General features: G+C 45.0%; 1 protein-coding gene across 1 annotated transcript; it reads left to right on the top strand.

Moving 5' to 3' along the window:
* Positions 1 to 417: 417 nt before the first annotated feature.
* Positions 418 to 10064, top strand: LOC121149882 (myosin regulatory light polypeptide 9). Its single transcript, XM_040970539.1, has 4 exons — positions 418 to 576; positions 4976 to 5174; positions 5566 to 5727; positions 9574 to 10064. The coding sequence occupies exons 2-4, from the start codon at positions 4991 to 4993 to the stop codon at positions 9744 to 9746; spliced, it is 519 nt and encodes a 172-aa protein (XP_040826473.1). The 5' UTR covers positions 418 to 576; positions 4976 to 4990; the 3' UTR covers positions 9747 to 10064.
* The last annotated feature ends 2729 nt before the right edge of the window (positions 10065 to 12793 follow it).

The raw sequence follows: 12793 nt of genomic DNA, 5'->3' as shown, positions 1-12793 counted from the left end.
TGCCATTGTTGCTAAAATGACAGCGTACAGCTCCACACCCTCAGGCCGGTTCTCGAACACCGCGCGAGGCGGCCCCGCGCAGGCGCACTCGCGTCCGGGTCACGTGGGGCCCGCCAGCCGCTCGGCGACTTCCCTACAAGGCCTTGGGTTCGCGCGCCCCGCCCCGCGCCGGGCCCTGGAATGTGCCGAGACAGACGCAACCATGTGCGGACATGGAAAAGGGGGGCACGGAGAGTTCCATCACAAGCCGGATTCCTATAAAAACACCAAGAAACTGTCATGAAACCCTCACGAGCCCGTAGCACAGCCTCTACGTTCTACATAGCCAGCTTGCGACTTCCCTCTCGCGCATTCGGCCGATCCTGGGCCCCCTCGTCCTCCCGGCTGCCACCCCTCTCTGTCCCACTCTCATGAAGTCAAGCCCACTCTGTGGCCGGCGAATGGTGACTGGGTTTCCTTCCGGTCTGTGCTGCGGAGGCCGGAAGTGTTGGTGTTTGGCCGCGCTGTGGGTGGACAGGTGTCGGGAGCGGCGGCGAGGAGTTCACCGAGGCTTTCTGGTTCTCGAGGCCGTGCGGGGTGAGTGATGCCGGCTGGAGGGCGCGCGGGGCCCCGCCCGGGGACGCATCTCCGCGGGGCGGCAGCGTCCTGTTCGAGAAGGGCACCTGGACAGGTGTAGCGGGCGCGGCTGCTTCCTGTTCGAGAAGGGCTCCTGGGCAGGTGTAGCGGCCGGAGCCCAGGCAGGGGCCAGCTGCGGAGGACGTACCCGCACAGAGGCTTGCTCGGGCGGTGTGGCTGGCTGCTCCTGCCGGCGCCTCGAGCTTGGGCGGCTGTCCAGCCCGCGAAACCCGAGAGCCACGGGGCTGACTCCAGGACTATGTTTAGTTCCGAACGTGAACTTACCCGATTCTAGAGTGTTTGCTTGGGGCGGGGAGGCAAAAAAGCGTGTCCTCATGTCCCCTGTGCGGCAGCAGTTTGTGCAGCTGTGCGCCCACCGCCTCGCTGGAATAGCCGACTCAAGCTGCAGTCGCTAAGTGATACATGCAGGGACCTAGAACAGGGTTTGGGACTTAGTGTGCGATACTGGGTGTGGATTTGCAACTCAGTGTTGTGTGGGAAAGCCCGAGTCAGTTCTTCGAAGAACTGGATATGTGGCTCAGCTGAGATGTCAACTTTTTGAGTGCTTAGAAAGTTTTATAGGTAATCGTGAGGGAGGCGAATGTTTCTTAAAACCTCCGGCCTTTACTTGGTGTTCTGGCAGGTCTTCAGTAGGGGCTGCTCGCTGCCTTTGTTGAGTGGTAGAACTTTAGGGTGTGGCGGTCTTAGAAAATTGTTCCCACCCCTAACCGGAAGTTTGAGTAAGATGTGAAAACTTGGTTTAGTTGGACCGGAAACAGCCACCTGGAAATGGCTTTTTAAACGTTGTTGTTAGCACTGGACAATTACTTAGCTTGAAAAAAAAAAAAAGGAGTGGGGGGGGGGAGTGAATTGATGGAAAGGGTAGATTGCTCTGCATTTGGAAAGCAGACCAAATACAAGGTGCTGTCTCAGGCCGATGCTTGAAAAATGGGAGTTTTTGATTAAAGAATGTATCTTAGAATAGTATTAATTTGTTTTCTCAAAGCTGTTTCCTAAATATTACCATTTTACAAATGTCAAACTCTGGGATTTTTTCACTAAAACAATCTAAAGTGTATGTTCGTGTGGCTTATTTGCATCTTTATGGTCTTCGTAGATTTAAAAAGTCAGCGAATTCCTAGAGGCTCTGAAGTCTTGGCCTACCCATGGTGTTGGAGGGAAAAGATCTGCCTTGGCTTACGTTCCCCTCTTGTGTTTTTACCCTTAGTGATTGAATCAGATTAAGAAAAAAAAAAATCACAGATCGGCTGCCCCCCGTGTTCCCCTGCCCTCCTCGGTTTATGCTCGTTTCCATGGGCGCACTGGGCCGCCCTCCCAGTCCTCACTGCCTTTCCTTCACTCCCTGGGAAGTCCTCAGATATTTTGTGGAAGCCTGTTTTGCAAGCTTCTCTGCTCTGAGTTTAACACAAGTATCTCTTCACACCAGAGAGCTTTTCTCTGATCCTTCAAAACTAAAGACTCCACTTTGAGGATCTCAGAATTCAGGAATCTTAGGCGCTTACCTGACTGCCTTCCTATAGATCCTAAACCAAGAATGTGAACTGATTACCCAATTAATGAAATAGTTCCAATTTGGTGTTACTCCTTGTTAAACTTCTGTGAGAACTGTTCATGGCTTGAAGTTGTGCTGTGTGAACAGTTGGGGGAAAAGCAAAATAGCAAACCAGGCGTGGTGAAGAAGACACCAGCCTGTCCCCAGTGATGCTGGTCTGCATCCTCCTGCCGGTGTTCCTTCCGCCCACATTGTGGCACACTTACTCCAGGGCCGGTGAAGCTGTGTGCCCGCTGAGGAACGGCTCCGGGATGGCTCTGGAGACCAACTTCCCAATACCACAGTGCCAATTCTGGATGAAATTAACTACCTTAATTTGTCAGCAGTAAGCCGGATCTCTTAGTTCTAAAGACAACATGTACTTTCCAAATGATGCCTCACAGGATTTCAGTGTCTCCTCCTTTCTCAATCTTAAACTCATGAAAATCTCTGCATGCTGAGTGTTTGAAAATCATATCCCACTTTATGAGTTATTTGTCATCACCACACATTGTTTTAGCTGTCGAGTCATACCTTTGGAATGAAAGCTATGGACTCATTTCTTAAGTTTAACCAATGACTACATTTCTTTATTGTTGCCTCCCCACATATATTTTAAGCTTCTTGAAGAATAGACATGCCTTACTTTTCTTAACTTTAACTAGCATTCAACAGTAATGACATTTAATCCCTGTGTATGTAAAGTTATAAGATTGAGTATCAAACGAGCTCAAGAAATGTAGTATGTGACACCATTGTTGCTTCTGGGAAAAAATACAACCTTAACCTTGAAAACCTTCTAGTGTGTTGAAATTTTTTTTTTAGTGTTAAACTTTACAGCCCAAACTATACATTTTTAAAAGATATTCAAAGGACCTCTAGTAACCTGGGACTATGTAGATTAAAGAGTCGACATGTCATCCAGTTCACTTGTCATTATCTGTGTCTTTGTAAAAATGTCTGCCATCATCAGGGGAAGGCAGTGTTGCCATTCAAAGCAGACTGTTTTTAAAGATGCGTTTTCACTTGCAAAGCCCTGTGGTGTCTGAAATATTCAAGAGATAGGCACTGGCAAGTATGTGCCCCTGGTTGGGTCTCAGGCATGTAGCCCAAGTCCTTGAGTGCTTTAGAGGGTTTTTCACAACAGTGCTTTGAGAGGAATAGCTGCAACTCTACATAGTTTGGATGAGAATGGGAGTTACTTCCCCTTCTCCCCCGCCCCCAAGCGTTAGCGTGAATATGCATGCTCTTGAATGGCTTAAGTAAGTTGTGGAAGGCAGCCCCCTAAAAATACTTACAGGAAACTAGAAGTCCCAGGAGGAGGCCGCAGCCTAACTGCTGTGTGGTGGAGGCTGCATCTTCCCAGCAGCATTCCAGCGTGCTATATTAGATGAACTGGAATTCGTGGCGACCCTTTGGAATTTCCTGCTAAAATCTGAAGACAGATAACTTTCCAAAAATTTAAGGCAGTGCTTTTCATGTTATTATCATAATTGAATTGAGCCCAAGTGATGTAGTATACTCAAGGAAAGAATGTAAAAAGTTAACTTTTTAAAACTCATAGGAAACATTCTGTGGTTCCCTTTGGAGTGCAAAGATCTAGGTAGTTCATTCTTTGCAGTCCATAGATTTATTTTTAGAGCAAGGGCATGGTGTTTGGCCACATCATAGCTAGATGTTGTTTTCAGGACGTAAGCTTTAAAATTGTTGTCCTGGTCAAGGAGTGATATCAGTGGAGCCCATTTTAGCCCAGCTTGGAAGGCTATAACTGCGTGCTCTGGCTGGTCTGAGCTTTTACAGACCATCGTCTCCACCTCTGCTCTGAAGGATGGTACGGTAGAATCTTATTATCCGGTGACTAGGGGATTTTAAGCTTCAAATAGATTTTTATAGCCTAAAGATGGAGAGAGAAAAGATTGCCTTTCATTCACTTTATTTTCAACCTAAGTTTTACAGGGATGATCTTAGATACTTAAACAAAGGCAATTTCTATATAACCTTGGAAGCTTTCTAGAATGTTTTAGAAACTAGATCACTTTTAAAACTTGTACCTTGATTTCTGTCTGGAGGTTTTACTTATTTCAAATGATTTAGTGTGGCTCTTTTGCAAGAAACTGGTTTGTGTTTGGATTGAGTGCAGTGTCTGTAAAACTTAATTATAGATTTAACCGCAATTTTCTATACCTTGCCATTAGTCTTTCAGCAAATATGTACCTTGAGTGACCTGGACTCAGAAGAGAGTGTATTAAGAAAGTTAGTTGAAAGTCAAAGAAGGCTGTTTGGGAGTAGCAGTTGTTGCATCACGCCGTCCTTTTTCTGGCATTGTTGCCTCTGTGTTAGCCACAGAACAAGCCAGGCTGTTTGGAGCATCAGGGAAGGATGGCCATGTGGGAAATGAGTTAGTGTTTCTCAGCAGGCCTGTAACGCTCAGGTGTAAAACTGGCAGCTTCTGTTCTTTACTCTGGTGTTTTGTTACTGAAGCAGTACGCTTGGTCATGCAGTGTCGGGCTGCACAGCAGTACTGGGAACATGTAACTTGTCGATCGTCTGTGTGCTTTGTGTTAATGAGGGTTGTGGTTTGGAATGTGAAGTTAGTGATGGGCTATTTATAGAAGATGAGTGAACTGAAAGCAGGAATCTAGTTGTTTTTCTCTCTTGTTTCTTTGCATAGTGGTTTTGTTCAGTGGAAAGATTTTTACCAAGTGACATTATTCTGTGGAAGAGACATCATTCTCTAGAGGATTGATTGTTTGCTTCAGTAGTTATTTTTATTAGATGTTGACCTTTTTCCTTGTATTTTCTCCTTAGGATTTAGCCACCACCATGTCGAGCAAAAGGGCCAAGACCAAGACCACCAAGAAGCGCCCTCAGCGCGCCACGTCCAATGTGTTCGCCATGTTTGACCAGTCACAGATCCAGGAGTTCAAAGAGGCCTTCAACATGATCGACCAGAATCGAGATGGCTTCATCGACAAGGAGGACCTGCACGATATGCTTGCCTCACTGGGTAATGCTTACTTTTAGTAGGAACATATCAGGAAGGATTTCCATGATGTTCTTCATGGTTGTGTCATGAATCTTACAGCTGTGTGAATCTGGCCTGATAAGTCTGCTTACCAAGAGTCAAAGTCTGGAATGTTGTTTCCCACTGGGACCACCTGCAGGTGCTGTGTGTGTGTGTGTGTGTGTGAGACAGAGAGAGAGGGAGAGAGAGAGAGAGAGAGAAACCACTGAGCTTCTGAAAGAAATACCCAAATCTCCAGACTTTTAATATCAGCCCAATTCATTGTCTTGAATACAAACAGCAAAGTGTGATAATCTTTTACTAAAATGTTTTCCATACTTAATAGTTGGTGTGCTTTTGTCATGTACTTAGCCCTGTTCCTGCCTTGTTACAGGGAAGAACCCCACGGATGAATACCTGGATGCCATGATGAACGAGGCGCCGGGCCCCATCAACTTCACCATGTTCCTCACCATGTTTGGGGAGAAGCTGAACGGCACAGACCCCGAGGACGTCATCCGCAACGCCTTCGCCTGCTTCGATGAAGAAGCCACAGGTCAGTCAGGGTAGCCTTTCATTACAAAAGGATTTAACTTTTAGTTATAGTAACTAAAATATACAATAACTTAAAACATGATATTACTGCAGGGTTTATACTACATCTTTTATTTATTTTGGATAGGGCTCTCCTTGATTATGCTCATAACTTACTTTTGCCACTGCCCTTAAATATTAGTGGTTTCCAAGTTAATAGATTGCGTTTGAGCCTTTTTGGGATATTGGAGTTGCTCTTCCTTTAGAGTGTTCATTTCACAAGGGCTTAGGCTGTCAGTCAATGTGTGTTGCATGAAAACCCTGTCTCAGAGCCTTCTGGGTCAAGTACCAGCACATGCATGTGCTTACCAGGAATCTCTTAGCTGTGAAATGATTGAAGTCTGCTCTCTAATTTCTATTTTAAAATAATTCCAGCAGACCTTGAGCTCTGTAATGAGACCACCTGGTTTAAACTTTTTCTTCAGCTTTATATCATGTAATTTGGGGCAGGCTGCTTCTCCAAGCCTTTGTTATTCATAAGATTGGCAATAACATTTCCTGCCTCATGGATTAAAGGGAGAAATGAAATGGAGTCCAGGAAGTGCATAGGAAACTGCCTGACAGTCAGTTCTCCACGACGAAGTGCCTGGTGTAGTTCATGGATTAATATAAAAGGGAATGTTTTCTGCGATTCCCTGCTCACATAATGTGGACATCCATCTCATGGACTGTTTTACATCTGACTGAAGTCCACCACTGTCTCTGGGGTCATCTCAGCTCCCTTAGACTCACGTGCATGAGCTTGCTAACTTCCGCCGTTGCTTCCTCCCCACCTTGGTGTCGCACCGCTTCCCGCTCAGCTTTTACAGTCACAGCTCTAGCAGTTAGCTCTGTAAGGGATGGGATGGAGGAGTCAGAGGAGACTGACTGACTTTCCCTGTAGACACTTTCATGTTGCTTGAATGTTCTACTGTGAACATTTTTTAATGGAGGAATATAAAACTAAAAAAGAAAAATGTTGTATCCATAAACTTATCTCAGTGGTCATACCTATTAGTAAACCTTGTTTATGATTTTTTAAAAATTTTTATATATTGGGGCCAAGTGTGGTGGCATGGAGAGCTTATCCTCTGCCTGTAGTGCCAGCATCCCATTTGGATGCTGGTTTGTGTCCCAGGTGCTGCACTTCTGATGCAGCTCTCTACTTATAACCTGGAAGAGCAGTGGAGAATGGCCCAAGTCCATGGGCACATGGCAGATCTGGGAGAAGCTCCTGGCTTCTAGGTTTGGGTCAGCTCAGCTCTGGCTGTCAGGGCTGGTATAGGGAATGAGCCAGTGGACAGACGGAAGAGCTTTCTGTAACATCTGCCTTTCCAGTAAAAATAAGTAAAGCTTAAGGGGAAAATCATATCTATTTAAAAGGCAGAATTAGGAAGAGTGATCTCTCACCCTCTGGGTTACATTTTTTTTTTTTTATTTTTAAGATGTATTTATTTTCCTTGAAAGAGTTACAGAGATAGGGAGAGACAGAAAGACCCTCCATCCACTGGATTGCTCCTTGCTGGTTGTGATAGTAGCCAGAGCCAGTGTAGTCCAAGGCCAGGAGCCAGGGCTTCCTCCAGATCTCCCAGGGCTCCAGGCCAGCCTTTACTACTTCCTCAGGCTGAAGCAGGGAGCTGGATTGGAGGTGTAGCAGCAGGGCGCTAACGAGGGCCCATGTGGGATGCCAGTCCCTGCTTCACTTGTCATTTGCTTCAATGACTGGCTGGGCCAGCAGAAACTAGGAGCCTGGAACTTCATGCTCGTCTCCCAGGTGGGTGGCTGGGCCAAGCACGTGGGTCATTGGCTGCTGCTCTCACCGTCACATGAGCAGAGAGTTGCATCACAAGTGGGTAGCAAGCACTGGACTGGGACTCTCATAAGATGCTGGCATTAGAGACAGTGGCTTAGCCTACTGCACTACAACACTGCTCCTTAAACTCATCTTTAAATTTTATTTGGGGGGAACAAGCATTTGGCCTAGGAATAGAAACATCAGGTAAGACTCTTGTGTCCCACATTGAATGTCTGGGTTCTCCTGGCTCCAGTTCCTGACTTAGTTTCCTGCTACTGTAGGCCCTGGGAAGCAGCACGAAAGGCCCAAATAGGACCCCATTATGTGAGTGGGAAGTATGTTCACTTATTATCGGTGTACTAGGTATTAAGTATTTTTTTATTAGAAAGGCAAAGTTACAAGAGTGGCGGAGAAAGTGAGAAAGAGCCTCCATCTGCTGGTTCACATCCCAAATGGTCACAGTGGCTGGGTCTGGGCTAAGCTGAAGCCAAGAGCTAGGTGCTTCCTCTGGGCCCAGGCAGTTAGGGCCTCCTCACTGCCCTCCCAGCTGCATCAGCAGGGAGCTGGAGCTAGATTGGAAGTGGAGCAACTGAGACTCAAGGCAGCGCAGATATGGAATGCACGTCTTGGCTTAACATGCTGTGCCACAGTGCCAACCCATTGGCATATTTGTTTAATCTCACCAAGAAATTATCAGATTTAATTTTTTCATTGTATGAATTTGAAATTTCTCTGGTTGAAGTATCATTTACTATCTCTGGTTCTCCATCATGCTCGTTCCTGCCAGTTGCTTGGGGATGTTTTTCATATTAATACCTGACAGTAAGTCTGGGCTGGCTTTAGGGCTTCTGTGCCTAGTTTGGCTTTGTTTGAGAGACATAGCACATCCACCTGCTGGCTCACTTCTCAAATTCCAGCCACAGACCAGGCCAGCCGAGGCTAGAGCCGAAGCTGAGGTCTGCAAACTCAGTCCAAGTCTTCCACATGGGTGACAGTGATCCAACTGTTTCAGCTTTTCTGTGCTGCCATCTGGGTATGCAGTAGCAGGATGCTGGAATTTCTAACTGAGAGACCCTTCTCCATGTGACACAGGTGTCTGTAGAGCCAGACTCAGTATCTTCCCCAAGGGTTTATTGTTTTTGTGCTTTTAGGTGGCTCTTACACTGGCAGATTTTATGAGGACCATGGTCCCAAAGTTCCGAGGGAAAGCACACACCTTATGGCTCACCACCACGTTCCTGCTGCCTGGCACAGCAGCCGTGGTAGAGCTGGGCCTGGGTCTGCTTGTCATACATGTTAGATTTGTCAACATAGATGTCTGGTGGGATGCTTAAGATGGCCAAAGTTGGAAGTAAACAGAAAAGGCTGAAATCACATAGCACGTTTTCCCCTTGAGAGCAGTTATTAATACTGGTGATGTGCTGTTGACTGTAGTGTGCCAGTGACTGAGGCTTGCCTGTAAAATAGTTATGTCCATCGATTGTATGTTAAGGAACCCTGAGACTTGGGCTCCTAGCTAAATCCCTGGGTGTAGGTTTAGTCCTGGTCATCAGAAGGTGGAGGTCAAGGCAGGTTAGGCTCATGGAGCAGAGTGAGGCCACTCACCAGCTGGACATTTTGTATCCTCTGCTGAGCCTGTCTGAAGCATGTATAACCATCTATGGCAGAAACTTGTATTGATAGGGTTTTTTTTTAAAGGATTTATTTATTTTTACTGGAAAGCCAGACATACCAGAGAAGAGAAGAGACAGAGAGGAAGATCTTCGTCCATTGATTCACTCCCCAAGAGGCCACAACAGAGGAGCTGAGCAAATCCAAAGCTAGGAGCCAGGATCTCCCCTCCAGGTCTCCTGTGTGGGTGCAGGAGGGCAAGAGCCGGCGCCCACATGGGATCCCATTGTGTGCAAGGCAAGGACTACTGCACCAGACCCATTGATAGTTTTTTTTTTTTTAACACATAGAACTTGCTGAGTGAAATATAGCTGTGATTAATCCAGAGGTGGTATGCATTCTGATCTCTTTTTTATTCACTAGGCACCATTCAGGAGGATTACCTGCGAGAGCTGCTGACAACCATGGGAGACCGGTTTACGGACGAGGAAGTGGACGAGCTCTACAGAGAAGCTCCTATCGACAAGAAGGGGAATTTCAATTACATCGAGTTCACGCGCATCCTGAAACACGGGGCCAAGGACAAGGACGACTGAGAGCTTCATACTGCAGCCAAACGTTCCTTGTTGCCACCTGGGTATTTCTGAGACTTCTCGCTTAGAGCTTGTTGCATGCCCTTAGCTTTAAAGTTTTGCCTTTCTTGCTGTATTTATTCTCAGCCTTTTGGGCACATGTTATCTTTATAATCAGACTGGAAATAGGACTTTTTTTCATTTTCAGATTAGACGAGAGGGTAATTTAACTTACCAGCCCTCTTCCCCATAACTGTAGTCTATACAGAGTCAATATATTTTTTCAGAGAAAGTTATCCATTGAATTTTTTCTGAACTATCATTAAACTTTATGACAAAATACCAACTTGTTTGAAATTTGTTTGTCACAATTGTTTTGGCTTTTGTTAGTTTTGGTGCATCTTTCCAAGGAATGGTAGATGAGGTAAATCCTAGGAAATAAAATGTTCCCATATGCCCTTCAGTTTTCCTAACAGTCCTGTTTTGTCTCTGTCCCAAGCAAATCCAGTTTTAACTGTGTTAAGCACTTTACTACATTTCAGCTTTAAAAAGAATTTACTGTGGAATTTGCATATACATGATAGTATTAGTTGCTTCCTGAGTTTGCCAAAGCAGGAATGCCTTCATAATCTACTCTTAAGTTGTTTTTAAAAACTGTTTTAACCCCAAAGTTTCTGTGTAGTGCTTGTACCAAAAGATAGATTTTTGTGTTGTATTCAAACTGTTGGAAGCATAATGCAGTTTCTTTTTTATTGTAAATAGTTTTTTTTTAATACAACATTTCCTATTAAAAGATCATACTTGTTTACAAAGAGATTCATTATAGGTCATTTATGAATTTTGGACATTCCTGACCTACCCACAATCAAAACAGCTGAAGCTACATGCCAGGGAAAGTGAGGTCATTGTTTCAGCCCTAAAAATAACTTCTGCTGTTTACAGAAATGCAGTTAATTTGGGAATGGTAGATAGTTATATTTCCTCTGGGCTTCAACAATTGGACTGTCAAGGACTCATGAGTTCAAAAAGATATGAAACAGAAAAGTTGGTCACAAAGAGCGATAACTAATTTACTAAGATGAGCAATTGGCAATTATTTTAGTATCTTCAAGTTACTAAATTATCCTCAGAGAAAACCATTACATCATTCAGTCAACAAATACTGAGTGCCTTGGGGAAGCAGGCCTCTACGGCCGATGGACGGCTCAGCCACATCCTGGAATTTGGAAACTCCAAATAGAGCAGGGATGAAGGGGCTAGTCCTTGCCCCCTTCAGGATTAGACTCTGCCTTAATTCTTTGCCTTTTTCCTGGCCTTAATTTCACACAGTGTTGAAGCTAAGTATTTTTTCCAAGCTATGGCCACCATGCTGAAATACTTCTGCTTTATGAAAAAAGTATAAAGGAATTAATAACAACATTGTTTCTACTTCAGGAAAAAAAAAATACATACTCCTGAAATTATCTCTGCTCTACTCCTATTTTTGGGTAACTGCTCAGAGAACCATCTTCATTAAGAACAGTGAATAGTTTACCCTAAATGAAATAAATCTTAATTCAGTAATAGAATCCTCTGCTTAGTAGCGAGGCTTTGTTAAGCTAGGCTAATTACCAACCACAGCTGAAGTCATCTGCTCAAACAGTGGGCTTGATTGAAAAGCCAGTTTCTGTGATGAAAGTCCTGTTTGAAACAAACTGTTCTGATGAAGAGTTCTGGCAAAAGCAGCCCAGAGTGGCAGTGTGTGTGTGCCCACCTCAGGATTTTAGTGCTTTGGACTCAGGGTGCTGCTTTTATCAAGGAATTCCACGCCACCGGACTGTAAGAGAGGAGTGAAAGCAGATCCTGAGCAGGAAAATGATAATGGGAAAGACAGCATGGGGCCTGAAACCTAAATACGTTCAAGGATCAGAAGGAAGACAAAGCAGCGTGGGAAGTTAAACAACCTCAAGAACAGTCCTAGTGAAATCAGGTTAATTTTAAGAGTGAGTTTGTCAACAGATCGGAGAATGTCCGAGGCCACTAGATGTGGCAGGTCCTCAGCACTTGGGCAGAGCTATTGGAAGCAGCAGGGTAACCCCGTGTAATGCCTCATTCTGCTTGGATTCCAGGCTCTGCCTCTTGTTTGATCAAGGGACCTAATCCCACAGCAGCAGCTCGGTGCTGCCAGGGCAGAAGACGAGGACTGTCAGAGTTTGCTTTACTATCCCGTGACACACTCATTATTCATTATTATGTTATTGGTTTATAAGGTGAAATATAATTTCTTAATGAGTATTGCATTTGAGAGGAGAGACACAAGCTCCAGTCAGTCAGTTCACTCCTGCAGAATCGTGCATGGCCTGGGCTGGGCCAGAGATCCAATTCAGGCCACATCTGCCTGATGGGTGGCACTGATCTCACTGCTTGAGCCACCAGCTGCTACCTCCCAGGATGTATGTAAGTAGGAAGCTGGAATTGGGAGCAGAGTTAAGACTCAAAACCAGACACTCCAGTATGGGATATGCACAGTCCAGGCAGCATCCTAACTGTTGCTGTACCTCCCCAGAAACTAATACATCCAGCTGACTTTGTGATTAAAAGCATAGGTTTGGAACCAGACTTGGTGGAGGAAGTTCCACCTGTAACTTTACTTTGTCTTTGGGCAGGTAGGGCCAATAGCTAAACGGTGGCGCACATAGTAGTTCTTCCTGTTCTGTTCTGTTCTGTTGGCTAATGAAAAGAGTCCTGAAGAGAGGGCAGGGTCAAAGTAGAGACTAAAGCCTGTGTGTACACAGTGGGAACAGATAACTGGAGGATAATGAAACAAAATGAGTCATGTCCAAGGGATGGGATCCTTAGAAAAATGGGTGGATACTTCTGGAAGGGCATGTGGAAACTAGGAGTTCAGCAATAGGTGATTAAATAAAAGGCTGAGGTTGAGAGAAAGGTTTGTAGTTGATGGGTAGTAAATTATCTCAACCTAAAATTTAATTGCAAAAACAAGATGTTATAATGGATCTAGGTAGATGCCTGTCAGTTTTCCTGGCATCACACAGAGGCTCAGAGAGTTGATTTTTGATTTTCTGAGCAAA

Source organism: Ochotona curzoniae, unplaced genomic scaffold, assembly GCF_017591425.1.
Source record: "Ochotona curzoniae isolate NIBS_2020 unplaced genomic scaffold, NIBS_Ocur_1.0 scaffold_4812, whole genome shotgun sequence".
NCBI classification, from domain to species: domain Eukaryota; kingdom Metazoa; phylum Chordata; class Mammalia; order Lagomorpha; family Ochotonidae; genus Ochotona; species Ochotona curzoniae.
Note: the sequence above shows the minus strand (reverse complement) of the source record. Positions and strands in the feature narration are given on the sequence as shown.

What these genes read in the sequence shown, in the direction of transcription:
- LOC121149882 (XM_040970539.1), top strand. Translation starts at nt 4,991, where the DNA reads ATGTCGAGCAAAAGGGCCAAGACCAAGACCACCAAGAAGCGCCCTCAG. An exon ending in CGATATGCTTGCCTCACTGG is followed by an intron (nt 5,175 to 5,565) that starts GTAATGCTTACT and finishes GCCTTGTTACAG; the next exon opens with GGAAGAACCCCACGGATGAA. An exon ending in CTTCGATGAAGAAGCCACAG is followed by an intron (nt 5,728 to 9,573) that starts GTCAGTCAGGGT and finishes TTTATTCACTAG; the next exon opens with GCACCATTCAGGAGGATTAC.